The sequence below is a fragment of the Stegostoma tigrinum genome, chromosome 3 (genome assembly GCF_030684315.1).
Source record: "Stegostoma tigrinum isolate sSteTig4 chromosome 3, sSteTig4.hap1, whole genome shotgun sequence".
NCBI classification, from domain to species: domain Eukaryota; kingdom Metazoa; phylum Chordata; class Chondrichthyes; order Orectolobiformes; family Stegostomatidae; genus Stegostoma; species Stegostoma tigrinum.
The window spans coordinates 100,859,862-100,878,263 of NC_081356.1; the positions used below are offsets into that span (position 1 = coordinate 100,859,862).

Consider the following 18,402-nt stretch of genomic DNA (forward strand, 5'->3'; position numbering starts at 1 on the left):
CTTAGGCACTAGGTAGAAGGTAGATAGATGCTGAAAAGGGCCAAATGATTGAGCTTAACAGATATCATCATCCTTCCCCTCCACCCTGCGTGTGGAAGGGCTCATAGGTATCAATGCAGAGTTAATTTTCTGTGCACATGTGCTCATAAATTTTCTTGCTCCCCTTTGTCATGTGGAATTGTCCGGGATTCCATTTAACGTTTTCAAATGGTGCAGCTGTCCTTGCAGTTTTAAGAATCTTAGATATCAGCTTTGCAATACATTGAAAATCCAATGTACGATAACTCAAGGCAGAATCAGAAGGGTGAGGTCTTTAGGTCACCCCCAACCTGTGTGTGGAAGGGCTCATAGGTATCAATGCAGAGTTAATTTTCTGTGCACGTGTGCGCGTGCACACGCGGGGTCGGGGGGCAACCTAAAAATCTCACCCTCCTGATTCTGCCTTGAGTTATCGTACATTGGATTTTCAATGTATTGCAAAGCTGATATCTAAGATTCCTAAAACTGCAAGGACAGCTGCACCATTTGAAAACGTTAAATGGAATCCCGGACAATTCCACATGACAAAGGGGAGCAAGAAAATTTGTGAGCAAATGTTTACATTCCTCCCAAGCTTAGTCCCTCCCAGTAGCAAGATATAACGTATTGCTAATCACCGTCACTTTGTGCTTCCAAGGATGGTGAGTGCACAGAAAAAAAAAAATCAGGTTAAAAGTTTACTAAGTCTTCTCCACCATTCCACCAGGAAGAGAAGGGAAGTAGTTAGAACTCGACAAACATACCTTGTATCCTTTAGCGACTAGCCGACGGACATGAACAAAGAGACGGTGAACCGGTATGCTGGCAGTCATGAAGTTATGGTCTGGGTGACAGTAAATATTCAGCTCTCGAGCTGCAATCTGAAAACACACGCATAAAGTCATTATGTGACTAAATTCTGAAAACCCAATGAAGTACCGGACAGAAAGTAAAAGGCATATGGAACAATGGGTCATGGGAGGAAAACTTGGCTAAAGAATTGGAGATATTTGAGGGAACATGGGAAAGGGATGTAATTAGTTTCATGACCACACTGACAGTTCCAGACTTGTATTTTTTCATTCGTGCAAGACCGTACCTGTGCCTATTAGCACACCATATACAGGAATGAAAATAACACCTTTCAACTGATACACCATTTCTCTTTATTCAATTGCAGATGTGAGCATCATTGGCAATGACAGTAACTACTGTCCATCTCCAGTTCGAGAAGGCTGTGGTAAGCCGCCTCCTTGAATCATTGCAGTACAAGTGTTCAGAGAAGAGTTCCAGTACACTGTTCCCACTTTCTCCCCATACCCTTTAATCCTTTTAGCCCCAAGAACTATAATTAACTCCTTCTTAAAAACATTCAATTTCTTGTCCTCAATACTTTCTATGACAATGCACAAGGAAAAATATGATTTTTTTAATACATCACAGTACTTAACTTAGCACAAAATAGGCATACGTTAATATTTTTAAAAATCACTTCTTCACAACAGGTAACATACACTTCTACACACAAAAAAAATTATCAATCTAAACAAACCTAATGTCAACCAACGAGGTCAAAACTAATACATATCCATTGCATGTGCAGCCTCTTTCTTTTCCCCTCTCTGCCTCCACAGCTCTTTCTTCCACCTAACTTCCTTGCAGCTCTTTTTTCCTTGAAGCGCCTCTCATTCTGAAAGAAGCCTTAAACCCTCCTAAAACAGGACTGAAGTGACTCAGAACAGATGACTCCCTGGCTTTGGCACCCCCAGCAAAAGGCATCTCCTGGCTATAGCTTCCCTGCCTCAGCAACACCTAGTAATTCACTCATTTATTTTCCTTTCCTTTTCATTTGCCCAGTTTCTGGTTCAATGTTTGCTGCTGATGGATGCGTAATGAACTTACAACATCCAGTGGAAGAGAGACCCAGCCTGTGACTAAAGGTAAAGCTCCTGAGAAATCTGTCCATTCTATGATGGGATGACTTTTCCCTAATGGTCTTCGTGGTCCTTTACCTGGGCATTTTTGGGACTTCAAGGACAAGTCAACATGCATTCTGATCACTGCTTACAAGTCCAAATGGTTTGCAACTCAGAGGAGTCTTGCTGGAGCCCAAGTCTGCTGCCCTTACCACAGAAATTCCTTCTGCATTCACCCATCACTAAGTGCAGTTACGTGAGCCATCTCCCCATATCCATGCTAGGAAGAGCACCATTATTTCACACCTCGTTTGTCCCCTGTAACTGTCAAACATTTACTCAACAAAATCCACTTCCAATGCATTTTCATTTCTTCACAAAAAGATATCAACACTGTAGGCAGTACTTCAAATGTGGTCTCAACAACATACTGTAACAATAGCAGAGTCTCCTTACTTTTTCAGTCAATTGCCCTCACAATCCCCTTCCCCCACCACATCCCAAAACCAGCCCAGTTCGTCCCCTCCCCCCACTGCACCACACAACCAGCCCAGCTCTTCCCCTCCACCCACTGCATCCCAAAACCAGTCCAGCCTGTCTCTGCCTCCCTAACCTGTTCTTCCTCTCACCCATCCCTTCCTCCCACACCTTGCCGCACCCCCATCTCCTATCTACTAACCTCATCCCACCTCCTTGACCTGTCCGTCTTCCCTGGACTGACCTATCCCCTCCCCACCTATCTTCTTTTCTCTCCATCTTCGGTCCGCCTCCCCCTCTCTCCCTATTTATTCCAGAACCCTCACCCCATCCCCCTCTCTGATGAAGGGTCTAGGCCCGAAATGCCAGCTTTTGTGCTCCTGAGATGCTACTTGGCCTGCTGTGTTCATCCAGACTCACATTTTATTATTATCACATCAACAATTCTATTGTATTAGCTTTCCTCATTTTTCGTTGCACCTACACACTAATCTTTTGTGAATCATGCATTAAGACACTCGGAGCTCAGCATCTTAGAGTTCTACAAACTCTTAGCATTTAGATAGTACATTTCCTTTTATTGTTCCAGAAAAAAATGAACAAGTTTCATGCTTCCCACATTGTATTCCATTTGCCAGATCTTGAGTCAAAAACCTCCATAGCAAACCTCATCTTCCTCACAATTAAATTTCCTACCTTTATTTGTGTCATCAACAAATTTAGCTTCTATACCTTCACTGCCTTCATCCACACTATCTCACATAAATTCTAAAAAGTGGAGGTGTCAGCTTTGTTACATCTTGGCAACTGACAATGACCTTTTTCATTCCTACTTTCTGCTTCCTGTTAGAAAACCCAATCTTCTTTCCATGCCAATGCATCAACACCTACACCATATGCTTTTAATTTCCACAATAACCTTTGATGTGGCACTTATTAAATGCCTACTGGAAATCCAATTCTCCTAATATCGGTTACCCTTTATCCAAAGCACATTACTTCCTCAAGCAATTCTAATGAATTGGTTAAACATGATTCCTCCTTCACAAACTACATTGACTCTGCCTGATTACTCTGAGCTAATTTAGTGCTCTGCCATAATATCTTTAAATAATAGCTTCTAACATCTTCCCTCTGAATGAGGTTAAGCCAGTATAATCAAAGTGCTGGAAAATTCAGCTGGCCCAGCGACATCTGTGGAGAGAGAAACTGTGTGAATGTCAGAGTTTAAAATGACTCTGAATCCTAAACCAAGAAGCTAAATGAGGATTTAAGATGCACACATGCAGCACTATTATAGAATGCGTAATGGAGTGATAACAGCAGTAAACTGCTGATCGCAATGCTGAGTGTGACATTAAAAAAGTAGTATGAAATTTATAGTTACATTGGTTTCTGTACCTAAAATCAACACCTCACCAGAAGTCTCTTGGTGATGCTAAAGCTGTTGCATGGTATAGAGGAGTTGGGACTGATTCGAATTGAGAGAAAGGCACAAAATCCCAAAAAGCACACAGCAATATGCCATTTCATTCACAACAATACCATGTGATTCTAAACCTAAACTGGAGGACTGAATTATTGATAACAAAGTGTGGAGCTGGATGAACACAGCATGTCAAGCAGCATCTCCGGAGTACAAAAGCTGATGTTTTGGGCCTAGACCCTTCATCTAGTCCCAATACCCACAAATCATAACATAGAATAAAATTACTTTATCCTGTAATGAAAATAACTGATTAAAACCTAAATATAAATAAGATATTTGAACTACAAGATCCATCAACCAGGCTCCTTAATGAAGGGTTATTGGTTTAACAAAACAAAAAACTTACACAATAAAGATGCAATAAGTCATTCACGTACAAAGTAATAAAAGTATAAATGCCTATTACTTCAAATATCCCCAAAACACAGAGGCAAACACATTTCAGAAGACAGAGAGAGAAAAAGAAAACAGATTTCTGTCTGCAGAGATTCACTTTGGAAAGAAAAACACTTTCTGGCCAAAGATGCTTATGACTTAAAACAGAAAGGCATTGAACTTTCTAAAGTGCGTCAACCTAGGGTGACAAGTCAATAATCATGTATGCTTGTCTCGGCAGAACTAGCATACACAGCTCATTCAGGAAGTACAATGTTAAGAAGTTCCTCCAATCACTATCTCAAAGGAACAAACAGATCTCACCCTGACCTCAACCAAGATACTTCTTTTAGAAACAGAGGGAGATCGGCAGAACATCCATTCATTGCAAGCTTTTTTGACTCTATCTAACTCCAGATTTCCAAGCCAATCTCTGTTCAAAACGGGCCTAGTAAGGGTCTAGCACAAGCGAGTGGCTATTGTGAGATTTCCAGGCAGCCTCATTTTTTAAAAATCTCAAAAGTCCACGGTGACCTTGTAATGACCTCAAAATAAACCACTCCAGGTGTTTCCGCAAAGGTTGAAATGAATCAATTTTGCCCAATCCTTCAAAACCAAAGTCCTCCAAGAAATCTTCATAACAGGTTGATTTTCCATGGAAGTAAGCATTGGGAGCAGCTACAGAAGAACGCCATTCAGAAGAGGCAATAAAACTAGTGTCTAGACAACTGAAACTCAGGCCAGAATGAACACCAGAACTATAAATGGACCTTCAATGCACTGGACATCTCAAATATTTGAAGTTTTGAGAAGTAAGACTATAAGCTCTGTTCATTGCTTCTAAATCAAAAGTCTCCGGTTATTGTGACCTACCTCAGCATCTTCACCAAAAAACCTGTATTTGTATCCACACTCCACACACAGCACTGCATCCTTGTGTTGGTCTTTGATCTCCAGGTATTGTAGTTCTAGTGGAGTGTACGTGCTTTTGGTCCTCCGGTTGACAATGCCTGTTTCGAAAGGGCTCTTCACACTGTTTCCCTTGTTTGGAGCTGAACATTGTCCTAAATCCAGACCTACAACTTCTCGAGAGCGACACTGTCAGAACAAAAAACATCATTTCAGGATTGCTCTTAAATCTTCATAGCCAAAATTTCAAGTAGACAACTTGAAATGAATATTTTTCAGAGAGAGTTTAAACAGCCTGGGGAAACTAAGCAGCAGTAGAACTGAAACATAAAGGAAATTCTTGAGGAGCACCTGGTACAGCAGGATAGTCAAAGTCAGGGAAATGAAGGAGAAAGAACTCTGCTACTCGAACTTGACACTGTTAAAACTTTCAGTAAGACATTTTCTAAGTGTACGTAAAGATTTAACTTTTTTGTAAAACTCCAATGCTTGGACGAATGATTGAAATTGAGCCTTGAAAGGTGCTAACCTACCTTATACAATCCGTCTCTGTCTGCATCTTTGGGATGAACAAAGTCATCCAGTTCTGTGCAAACACTGTCAGAGTTTAGATCACAATTTTCTGCATCTTTGAATCTTTTGAATTGGATATCCACACCCGGGCCTTTAGTAACTGATGGTTCTTGCTGACTATCAATTGAAAATCCTTTTAATCTATCCATGGTAGATGAAGATACAATGGCATGGATACGTGCTGTTGGCTGATCTTTGGAAGAGAAAATAAATGAATTCCATGAATTAAACAAAATGACAGCTTTATTTTTACAACTGAGGCTGAGGGGTGCACACACTCACACAACAACAACAAAGAAATAAAATGGATTTTTCTCTCCAGAGATTGTTTCCCTGAAAAAAAAAATGCTGGACCAAAGGACTATTACAAAGGCAAAAAGAATGAGGACTAGAACGTTCCCAAATCTATCATTCTGATGGTCTGGCTTGTGTCGTCAAGTCACTGACTCTGTATGGTTATCTATGCGTCTCAGCAGACAGGGCTCACTTAAAGACAACATGGAGAATTTTGTACATTAACTATTTTGGAAAACCTAGTACGTTTCACTTTTGATTCAACAGTGGTGTTTTTTCAGAAAGTAGGAGATGTTTTGGGCAGCCCTTCCTTACAGGCTTCTTGACCCTAACCAATTCCAGACACTAAATATTTTCTACCCAGTCACTGTTCAAATAGCCCTAACAGGGGTCCGCAGCAAACAAGCAATTAGCACCAATCATGCGATTTAGAGTTAGCTTTGTTTCAGGAAAATTGCCAATGCCTAAAATGATAATTCAACAACAATTCTTTGAAGAAACCACTCCAGATGTTCCCAAAAAACTTGAAATTTAAAAACTAAAATCAATATTTACACAACCCTTCAAAACTGAAGTCCTCCAAGAAATAATGTATATAACCAGAGCTTTTAAAAAAAAGCCTCACATAAAGCATAAAACAAAAACTAAGTTGTAAACGAAACTTTTTTTTAATGAAATGCTTGACAATAGCGTTCTATTGTGGGGAAATTTGAAAAAGACATGCATGTTTGGTCCGGAAGCACTGTGGGTGGAATATCCATCATGAAATAATCACACAAAGACTGAAGATGGATTGAACTTGTGGGATGAATGATCTTTTATACTTGAAAATTGTCAAATACTTATTTAGTGCAAAGAGAAACTTTACACATTGAAGCAAATGTAGATTGGACAGGCGATCGGGATTCAATTTGAAGGATAATAAAAAGCCCTGCTGTAGACTTGTGCCTCATAGACATTTACAGCTCAGGAGGTGGCCAGCAGTCCATCACAGCCATGCTAATCAATAAAGACCAGCCTACATAATTTTCATTTTCCAGCTCTCAGCCCATAGCCTATTGGCTATGACAACACAAATTAATATCTAAATACTGCTCAAGTGTTTAAGGTTTCTGATTCAGCCATTCTTTCAGGCAGTGAGCTCCAGAACCCCATTACCCTCTAGGTGAAAATATTTCTCTTCAACTCTTCTTGTAGCTTTCCATCTCTTTCCATAAATCTAAGCTCCTGATTACTGACACTGCTACGAATAGGAAAGATGCCTTCCTATCTACGCCCCTCAACTTTATACACTTCCATCAGGTCCCCTCTCAATTTTTGCAGCTCAAATGAAAACAACCCCAGCCTATCCAATCTTTTCTCATATCTCAGTCCCTCCAGTCTAGGCAGCAGCCTGGTAAATCTGTTCTGCATCCTCTCTAATCCAGTAAGTCTTTCTATTAATGCTGTGATCAGAATTGCATGCAATACTCTAGCTGTACCTTGACCATATTTTATACAGCTCCAGAATAACCTTCTTGCTCTTGCATTCTATGGCTTGGCTCATAAAGGAAAGTATCCTTCTTAATTATCTTTTAAACAAGTGTAAGTACCTGCCATGCTATCTACAGTAATCTGAGGAAATGGACATCGAGGTCTCTCTGATCTTCAGTTATTCCAGGGTCCTTCCATTTATACTGTAATTCCTTGCATTATTAGACCTCCGCGAAAGCGTGATGCATTTATCCAATACCCAAATGAATAACTTGTAACTGGAAGGGTAGCTTTTAAATTTTAAAGCTAATTTGAAGGGTTAGAGTACATCAATAAGCTTGAAAGAGCAGAAAACAATTTTTATCACTAATTTGTGATTAGGTGGTAGCAACTTTGGCCCAAAGATTGGAGAATTGAGACAAAACTTAGCGAGATGTGCAGTTTCACAGTTCTGAAGGTCTACAAAACAATTAGCTTCGGAGTTTGATTTAGAAATAATGAAAATTCTGGGTGGAAGGGGAAAGATGGGCACAAATACAGACGAGCAAGTGCATTGAAAGAATGGAAATAGGCGTGTTCCTGACTTACGCCATACATCAATTCAAAGTTTCTGTACGTAAATTATTAAAAATCAAATTTCATAATAACATGATTGCTTACATGAGTAAGCAATTGACAATTCTCCTCTCAAAGGCAATCATCATGGACACAGTGAGGGGCAGAGGTGCTGCCGGGAAGGCTGAAGCTTTCTAGATCTGAGTGGGAATCTGAAGGAGAGATTTTCCTATCACTAGGTGCAATGAATTGCCTGGACTGCAGAAAATTTCAGAGCATCAAGCATCTTGGAGTGGACATCAGTGAAAGAAGCCACCAAAATCTTCTTTCATCAATTAAATGAAGGTAACTCAGGTCCCTTCCAAGCAAGCACTCCATTAACTGAATATTCCAATATTTACTGCAGCACGGGAATCCAGTGCCTGGATATAGACCGAGGAAAATTTATTTTATTAGTTGTAAAGTACATACAAATTCAGATTATGAAGTGTTATTGGGACATGTGTTATTTAGCCATTACTGATTTCGACAATTAACAAGAGAGACAAAAACAAAAATCAGTGAAATGGATTTGACACTGAAACAATCTAAAGAAAATTCACAAGATCAAGGCATAGTCACATCGCCACCTGGAGGAAGGTGATGGTGAGCCATCATCTTGATCTATAGCAGCCTGTGGCAAAGGATGTTACATTATGTTGTTAGAGAGAGTGTTCCAGGATTTTGACCAATGACAGTAAAGGAACAGCAAGACAAGTTTCAGACCAGGGAGAATGTGGCTTGGAGGTGAAACTTGCAGGCAGCATAGTGGCTCAGTGGTTAGCATTCTGCCTCACAGCGTTAGGGTGACTGGTTCAATTCCACCCTTGGGTGACTGTCTGTGTGGAGTTTGCACATTCTCCCCATTTCTGTGTGGGTTAGTTAACGGCAACCCCCAGGATAGTGATGGTGCAAGAATTGGTGATAGTAATTTGACTGAACAGCAAAGAAACGTAGTTAAAATCCCTCTTGTTAGAAATGTTCATAAACAGGCTGAATGTTGTCTTGATCTTGCTGAATCTGGATGTGGAATGCTTCATATTCGGAGTGGTAAATACCACTCTCCTTTTATTTATTCGTGATACCTGGGCATTGGTGGCTGGGCCAGCATTTATTGCCCTTCCATAATTGCCCTTGAAGGTGGTGGTGAGCTGCCTTCTTGAACTGCTGCAGTTCATGCGCTGTAGGTTGAGCCACAATGCCCTGAGGGAGGTACATTGCGCAGACATCAGCAAACATCCTATTTCTGACTGTATGATGGAGAAAAGCAAAGTCATGAAGCAGTACAAGTTGAATGAATAACTAAGATTAGACCAATTACAAGCCATTCATCAGCAGCACTCAAATCAACTCACACAAGTTTGCTACCAATTTTAAAATATACAGGCCTATACCGCATTCCTGGGTTTCTCTTTTAGCAATTGTTTGGATTTAAAGACCAACCACAGACACTTGTAGTGGCACAAAGAAATGATTGTTGATTTGACTCTCATGCCAGCTTGGTCATTGATAACCAATAAAAATAATTATGTACATACCATGGTTCTTTTCAACTATTCCCCCACTTTCATTCTCTTCCTCACTTGCCAGTCTCTTTCGTTTTGACTTTGGTTCATCCTGACCAACTTGTGTTTTCTTTCCCTGACTGCAGACTGGTCCCTGTGACAGGTGAATTTTCACAATCAAAACAAGAAAGAAATAAAATTCAGATCATGCGGTCAATTACTTTGGAGGTCACTAATGTTCATACTGGTTCATCTTGCTCTTCTGGATACACCAAGTTCTAATTAAAGTTGTAGCTGCATTCTTGAAAACTGAAAGCAAAATAACTTCAAGTAAATCAGATTTTGCCATTGTAAAAGTCGCAGCTGGGTGTTGTTAGGGCTTTTGTCAGGAAAAAAAAATACAAGTTAAAATATTTTGCTAAATTCAATATCAGTAAAATGAAATGATGTATAAAATGAAACAAACTTAAAAATAAAAGAGGGATATGTTAATTCTTTCTACTTAGCTCCAGCTCACTACTACTCTGGCTCAGTGCACCTCCCACCATCCCATTCCCCAAACCCCCAGCTTCCCACTGATTCTGTTTAGAAATACTCCAGATCACCCACATCCTGTTGGCAAATCCCTAATGCTGCCCTAATCCAAACCCCACTAATACTGTTCGCCATACCTTCCATCGCCAACCCTGCCTCTTGCCACTTCCCTGCCCCAAAATCACTAAGAGTGTGCGCTTTGGAACTGAGCAGGAGAGCTGGGACCACAGACACACACACAGGGAGAGAGAGAGAGAGAGCGCGAGAGAGAGAGAGAGAGAGAGAGTGTGAGTGAGAGAAGACAAAGACAGAGAGAGACAGGAGACAGAGAGACAGCAGGACACGGGGAGAGAGAGAGAGAGAGTGCGAGGCAGCGAGAGCAATTTCAATTCACAGAAGGTAGGCTGCAAGCTATAGAGGTAGTGAGAGAGAGAGAGAGAGAGAGAGAGAGAGAGAGAGAGAGAGAGAGAGAGAGTGTGTCAGGTATGACTCAGGGGACAGGAAAAGATGCAACAAGAGAGTCAGGGGTGACTGTGAGAATCACAGATTGGGAGATACTGCAAGCTGGAGAGTTTGCAAGAAGGAGGGTCAGCAAGCAATGGGAGGCTAAGAACAGCAGTGTGACAGTGTGCATGAGCAAGGATTGTTGACTTTTATTTTGTTTGTGGGATGTGGGTGTCGATGGCTGGCCAGTATTTTTAATTGCACATCCCTAGTTGCCCTTGAGAAGGTAGTGGTGAGCTGCTTTCTTGAACCGCTGCTGTCTACCTGCTGTGGGTCGACCCACAATACCCTTAAAGAGGGAATTCCAGGATTTTGACACAGCGACAGTGAAGGAATGGTGATATATTTCCAAGTAAGGATGGTGAGTGGCTTGGAGAGGAACTTGGAGATGATGATGTTACCATGTATCTGCTGCCCTTGTCCTTCTAGATGGAAGTGGTCATGGGTTTGGAAAGTGCTACCTGAGGAGCTTAGTGAATTACCTTACTGCATCTTTTAGATAGCACATGCTACTGCTACTGAGCATCGGTGTTGAAGGGAGTGGATGCTTGTGGATGTGGTGCCAATCAAGCGGGTTGCTTTGCCTTGGATGGTATCAAGCTTCTTGAGAGTTGTTGGGGCTGCATTCATTCAGGCAAGTGGGGAGTATTCCATCAAACTCCTCACTTGTGCCTTGTCGATGGGGGACAGGTTTTGGGGAGTCAGAAGTTACTTGCCACAGTAATCCTTGATTCGTATTTGCTCTTGTAGCCACTGTATTAATGTGGCGCGTCCAGTTGAGTTTCTGGTCAATTATGACCCCAAGGAGTGTGACATTAGGGGATTCAGTGATGGAAACACCATTGAATGTCAAGGGGCAGTGGTTAAATTGTCTCTTATTGGTGATGCTCAAAGCCTGGCATTTGTGTGGCACAAACATTATTTGCCACTTATCAGCCCAAGCCTGGATATGGTTCACATCTTGTTGCACGTGAACGTGGACTGCTGCAGTATCTGGAGGAGTCACGTATGGTGCTGAACATTGGGCAATCATCGGCGAGCATCCCCACTTCTGACCTCATGAAGAAGGGAAGGTCATCCATGAAGCAGCTGAAGATGGTTGGACCTAGGTCACTACCCTGAGGAACTCCTGCAGAGATGTCCTGAAGCTGAGATGACGGACCTCCAAACAACTACAGAAACCATTCCAAAGTACCAAACAGGTCATGCAATCCAATGACGCAAAACCATTTTAAAACAAAACTACACACAAATATAGTCTCTATTAACTGACCAACATTAAAGCAAAACAACACAACATGGGGCATGTTAAAACAGGGACTCACTGACAATTAAAATATTTAATTTCACTTTAAAAACTTAAAATAAAATAATAATTTATGCTTCGAGTTTGGTTTCTTCCACAGAGCTTATGCTATTTTGTCAATATTGCCTGCTTATACTTCAAGTACATTGTCCTGAGGCACATAGACCAGCTAACAACAAACCATTTGAACATAAATTATTAAAAAAAAAATTTCAAACCACAGGTAGCTCTAATAATTGGAAATTGCTTCCAGTCATGACCAATCACATTTGGATCATTGCACTGCAACAAACATTGTTGTTTAAAATTTGAAAATGCATACTTCAGAGGAAGCATCCAACAATCAGGATTGAACTTTGAGAAATCGCAGGCATATTCCCCAAATTTTCCTGGTGATCTTGTTATGAACTCAAACAATCAAGGATCTATTAGCAGGGAATGTTCATTGAATTCAGCCAAAGATGTCCACAGTGATTTGTGCTCTCACTTTTAGTCAAAGAATGATAGAATCGTTACAACATAGAGAGGAAGCTGCTGGGCCCAACATTTCTGTGCCCTCTCTAGGAGCAATTTTAACTACTGCCACATCCCTGTCTCTTCCATGTCATCCTGCACATTGTTCCTTTTAGAAGAACAATCCAATTCCGTCTTGAATGCCTTGATTGAACCTGCTTCCAACACACAATCAAGCAGCACATTCTCAACCTTAACAAATTGAGAAAGCTACTTGTCATGTCACCGTTGCCTCTTTTGCCAATTAACTGAAATCGGTGTCCTCTTGTTCTAAGCACTTGCAGCAATGGGAAGGTTTGGTTACTCATTTCTGAAATATGGGCATCTCTGACTCAGCCAGAATTTACTGCCTATCTCCAACTGCCCTGGAAAAGGTCTTAGTGAACTGGCTTCTTGAACCGCAGTTCTTGGGTGTCAGGGTACCTGGGGAGCTATCTACTTGGTCTAGGTCCCCAACGATTTTGAATACCTCTATCAAGTCTCCTCTCAACTCTAATCCAGGAGGCTGAAACGTAATCAGAACTTCTGTATGGTCACTTTTATACAGAGCTGCAAGGTGGCTGAGTGTTGTTGGTATTGGAGTTGGTGTGACAGGGTCCCCCATAGGAGAACTACCTCATCCATTCTCACTTACATGACAAAGACATTTAGCCTTGTGCTGGACCTTTCTCTTGGGGTTCCCATATTCATTGTTCAGTTTGCTGCTCACACAGATAAAGTAAGCTTAAAGCAATAGAAAATAAAAGTCAAATTAGGAGCTATCATTGATAGCAACGAAGGTTATGAAACTAGAGGGATCAAATTAGGTGGGGAAGTGGGCTGAGGATTGTTAAATGCAATTCAATACACAGATAAGTGTGACGTGAAAGTCAAACCAAGATAGGACTTAGACTGTAAATGGTAAGGTCCAGAGAAGTGTTGTAGAACAGAGGGACCTCGGAGTACAAATATATAGTTCGTTGCAAGTGGTGTCACAGGTAGGCAGGGTGGTGAGGAAGGCAATTAGCATGTTGGCCTTTGTCAGTCGTGGCATTCAGTATAGGAGTTGGGACATTATGTCACAGTTGTACAAATCATTGGTGAGGCCACACTTGAAGTATTGTACACTGTTTTGGTCACCCTGTTATAGGAAAGGCATAGTTAAGCTGGAAAGTGTGCAAAGAAGATTTATGCGGATGTTGCCAGGACTAGTAGGCCTGAGTTATAGGGAGATGTTGGCCAGGATAAGACTTTATTCCTTGGAACATAGCAGAACGAGGGATTACCTTATTGATGTGTATAAAATCACGAGGGCCTGAGACAGGATCAATGCATATAGTATTTTTCCCAGGGATGGGAAATTGAAAACTAGAGGGCATTGGTTTAAGATGAGTGGGGATAGATTTAAGCAGGAACTGAGGGGCAACTTATTCATGCAGAGAGTGGTGCACATATGGAATGAGCTGCCAAAGAAAGTGATAGAGGCAGGTACAAAATTGATCCATTGGGTAATTGGAACCAGCTGAGTGGGCACTATGATCAGCATGGACCAGTTTGGGCTAAAGGGCCTGTTTCCATGCTGCATTATTCTATGACTCTGGTGTGAATGTTAGCGGTCAGAAACGTAAACAGCAAGTGCTGAAAAATACACAGCCGGTCTAGCAGTGCCTGTGTAGAGGGAAATAGATAATGTTGAGTCTGATATGACTATCCTTCATAACTTCACAGATCCAACTCCATTGCTGCCACTATGTCCTGGAGATGGATGAAGTAAATGTTAACCTAGTGAATGAGTTGCCAACTAATGATTATTTTAAAAGATTGCAACTTCATCTTGTTTAAATATAAAAGATTCTGACGGGGTGTCTAAGATATATGCTGAGAAGATGTTTCCCTTTGTGAGGGAATTTAGAACAGGGGGCAACAATTTCAAAAGAATTGGTCCTGCATTTAAGATCGAGATAAGTAGGAATTTCTTTTCTCATAATTTCTCGAGTCTTTGAAATTCTCTTTCCAGTGAGCAGTGACAGCTCAGTCATACATTAAAGGCTGAGTGAAACAGATTTGAGACTCACAAAGTGAAGGTACAGTCAAGGCCACGATCAAATCAGCTGTAATCTGATTGAATGGCACAGCAAGCTCAAGGAGCTGAATGGTTTACTTCTGCTATTAAGTTCTTATTGAGGATTGAGGATTAAGGATTGTGTCTGACAGAAGGCAGAGAGTTGGGATAAAAGGCTCTTTTTCGGAATGGCAACAGGTGAGAAGTGGTGTCCCACAGGGTTCAGTGTTGGGGCTGCAGCTGTTCACTTTATATATTCATGATCTGGATGAAGGGACTGTGGGAATTCTGGCGAAGTTTGCCAATGATACAAAGATAGGTGGACAGGCAGGTAGTACTGAGGAGGTGGGGAGGCTGCAGAAAGATTTAGACAGTTTAGGAGAGTGGTCCAGGAAATGGCTGCTGAAATTCAACGTGAGCAAATGCAAGGTCTTGCACTTTGGAAAAAAAGAATACAGGCATGGACTGTTTTCTAAACGATGAGAAAATTCATAAAGCAGAAGTACAAAGGGATCTGGGAGTGTTGGTCCAGGATTCCCTAAAGGTTAACTTGCAGGTAGAGTCCGTAATTAAGAATGCAAATGTAACGTTGTCGTTTATCTCAAGAAGGTTGGAATATAAAAGCAGCGATGTGCTTCTGACACTGTATAAAGCTCTAGTTAGGCCCCATTTAGAATATTATGTCCAATTTTGGGCCCCACACCTCAGGAAGGACGTACTGGCGCTGGAGCGTGTCCAGCGGAGATTCACACAGACGATCCCTGAAATGGTAGATTTAACGTACGATGAACAGCTCAGGATCCTGGGATTGTACTCATTAGAGTTTAGAAGGTTGAGGGGAGATCTAATAGAAACATACAAGATAATGTATGGCTTAGAAAGGGTGGATGCTGGGAAGTTGTTTCCATTAGGCGGGGAGACTAGGACCCGTGGGCACAGCCTTAGAAATAGAGGGGGTAAATTTAAAATGGAAATGAGGTGACATTTCTTCAGCCAGAGTGTGGTGGGCCTGTGGAATTCATTGCCACGGAGCGCAGTGGGGGCCGGGATATTAAATATCTTCAAGGCAGAGATTGATCAATTCTTGATCTCACAAGGAATTAACGGCTACAGGGAAAGTGCAGGGAAGTGGAGTTGAAATGCCCATCAGCCACGATGAAATGGAGGAGTGGACTCGCTGGGCTGAATGGCCTTACTTTATATCCTATGGCCTACGGATTTCTGAAGAAGGGTCTAGGCCCAAAACGTCAGCTTTCCTGCTCCTATGATGCTGCTTGGCCTGCTGTGTTCATTCAGATCTACAGCTTGTTATCTCAGATTCTCCAGCATCACAGTTTATACCACATCCAACAAGACCTGCAGAACATCCAAGCTGGGGCCGTTAGGTAAACATAACTTTCATGCCACACAAGTGCAAGTCATTGACCAATTCCAACAACAGGGAATAAACCCATCTCTCCTTGACATTTAATGGTACTACAATTGCTGATTCTCTCATTCCGAACATCATTAGTTTACCATTGACCTGATATAGAAATGGACCAGCCAAATACATATTGCACCTACAAGAACAGGTCAGAGACTAAAATTTCATGGTGAGTAACTTGCCTTCTCACTCTCCAAAACTTATCCACCATCTAAATGGCAAGAATTGTGAAGGAGTACCCTCCACTTGTCTGGAAGGATGAAACTCCAACAACTCACATGAAACTCAGTGCTACCTAAGGCCAAGTGCCCTGTCTGATTGAATCCCACAGCCCTCCCCCAACCAACTAACTTAAAATATTCTCTCCCTCCACCACCAGCACAGTGGTACAATGTATAAAGGTAAGCTGCAGCAATTTGGCAAACTTTTTTTGACAGCATCTTCCAAATTCCACCTCTAACAAGGACAAGGGAAGGAAATGCATGGGAACATCACCTCCTGCAAGTGCAACTCCAAGCCATGAACCATTCTGACTTGAATCCGTATCATAGTTACTTTATTATCACTAGGTGAAAACCTGGATACTCTTCCTAACAGCACTGTGGGTGCACTTGCAACAGTCAAAATGACAGCTCACCAGCAACACTGAAAGGGTATTTAGAAATGGCCAATAAAAGCTAACTGGAACAGCATTACTCACATTGCAGAAAAGATTTGTAAAACAGTGGTAACATGAATCTCTATAATTATTCTATTTATGTATGTTTTCTATGTTCTGCTTGATCAGTTTTTAGAGCTCTATATTTACATTTTCAGTATTTTTCTTAATACATTATGTACCTAACATTAGAGTCAAGCAATTATTTTACTGTCACATTTAATCTTTAGATCTATCATCATGAAACATCATTGAACACAGAACTGTACAGCAAAGGAACCAGCCCTTCAGTCCACAATGTTGTGCTGAACAGGACATATCCCTCCATTCCTTGCATATTCTTGTACTTATCTAAAAGTCCCTTCAATGCCCGTATGGTATCTGCCTCCACCACCACCCTAGCAGCTCATCCTAGAAGCCCTAGCTTTGGGCACCATCCCTTCATTATTTCTTTTTCTCTCTAGCTTCTGAGTTTACTCATAATAAAGTCTTCTGCAGAAGTACATTTTGCTAAGGCAACTGCATCTGATCTGTGAAGAAAACGGATTTGAAAAGCCAGGTGGCCTTTACTTCTTTCACTTTGAATAATCACGCATCCTGCAAACACCCTCAGTGTGCAGGCCCTTGTTATTATCAAGCATGGTTGGAGTTTCAGAACTAACATACGCTACCAAGGGAAGTTAGAATACTCCCACACAACCTCAGGCTACAAATTCTCCAAAACTAGCCAACAAAGAAAGTAGCTTAAAAAAAAGCTGTATAAAGAAAGGCATTAGGAAGTGGACAGCTGTCAAAATAACATGCCTTGAACGTTAAGCCTAACTGTTACAATCTGTTGTCAAAGGCTGAACATGTATTTATATGCACACAATAAATACATATGAAAAATCACATGCAATTAAGTCTGTCAAATTAATCAATTGTCAACGAATAGCACACCATAACCTGGCAACACCCAACCTGCTGCCCTGCTGCATCTGAGGTGAGGGAGATTGTTGCTGCATTGTCCTGCCCCTGTCCTTTGCCCTGATCTTTGCTGACTACAGGGCGGAAGAACTTGCTAATCACAGACTGGTGCTGAGCACTCCTCTTCCCGCGGCCTTTCGTCTTGGACATTACAGATATCCCCCGGGCCCCTGCACTGGCAGCAGGCGATCTGACCCCTCGCTTGGATTCCAGCAGCAGCTACTCAATTCCGGAGCAGCGGCGGCGGCACAAAAACACGTCAGAGGCAGAGTTAGAATTGAAGCCGAGACCCACGTGCTCCTGTTATCTTTCCCTTAAAGCTGCACCGCGCTCTCACTAACAACAGGGTAATTGCAACAATGAACACCTTTACTTCACCACAATGTGGGAAACAATACATCTCTACTTCACCACAACGTAAGAAACAATGTAAGGCCTGCTGACTGAAACACCGACTCCCACAGCTACCTAGAATACACCTCCTCCCACCCACCCTCCTGCAAAAATTCCATCCCCTATTCCCAATTCCTCCGCCTCCGCCGCATCTGCTCCCACGATAAGACATTCCACTCCCGCACATCCCAGATGTCCAAGTTCTTTAAGAACCGCAACTTTCCCCCCACGGTGATCGAGAACGCCCTTGACCGCGTCTCCCGCATTTCCCGCGACACATCCCTCACACCCCGCCCCCGCCACAACCGCCCCAAGAGGATCCCCCTCGTTCTCACACACCACCCTACCAACCTCCGGATACAACGCATTATCCTCCGACACTTCCGCCATTTACAATCCGACCCCACCACCCAAGACATTTTTCCATCCCCTCCCCTG

At 42.0% G+C, this 18,402-nt stretch overlaps 1 protein-coding gene across 5 annotated transcripts in view; it reads right to left on the reverse strand.

Annotated features, from left to right (window-relative positions):
• Positions 1-17,823, reverse strand: part of msh3 (mutS homolog 3 (E. coli)) — a 270,075-nt gene extending 252,252 nt beyond the window's left edge. For 3 of the 5 annotated variants that reach the window (XM_059644780.1, XM_059644781.1, XM_059644777.1), the window contains exons 1-5: positions 17,545-17,823; positions 9,657-9,777; positions 5,718-5,950; positions 5,149-5,373; positions 783-899 (exon numbers count right to left, since the gene is read on the reverse strand). In XM_059644780.1, the coding sequence (XP_059500763.1) occupies positions 783-899; positions 5,149-5,373; positions 5,718-5,950; positions 9,657-9,777; positions 17,545-17,721 (873 nt within the window). In that variant the 5' untranslated portion in view covers positions 17,722-17,823. The remainder of the gene's footprint in view (positions 1-782; positions 900-5,148; positions 5,374-5,717; positions 5,951-9,656; positions 9,778-17,544) is intronic. The other 2 variants (XM_059644779.1, XM_059644778.1) reach the window with 2 other exon arrangements.
• Between the last annotated feature and the right edge of the window lie 579 nt (positions 17,824-18,402).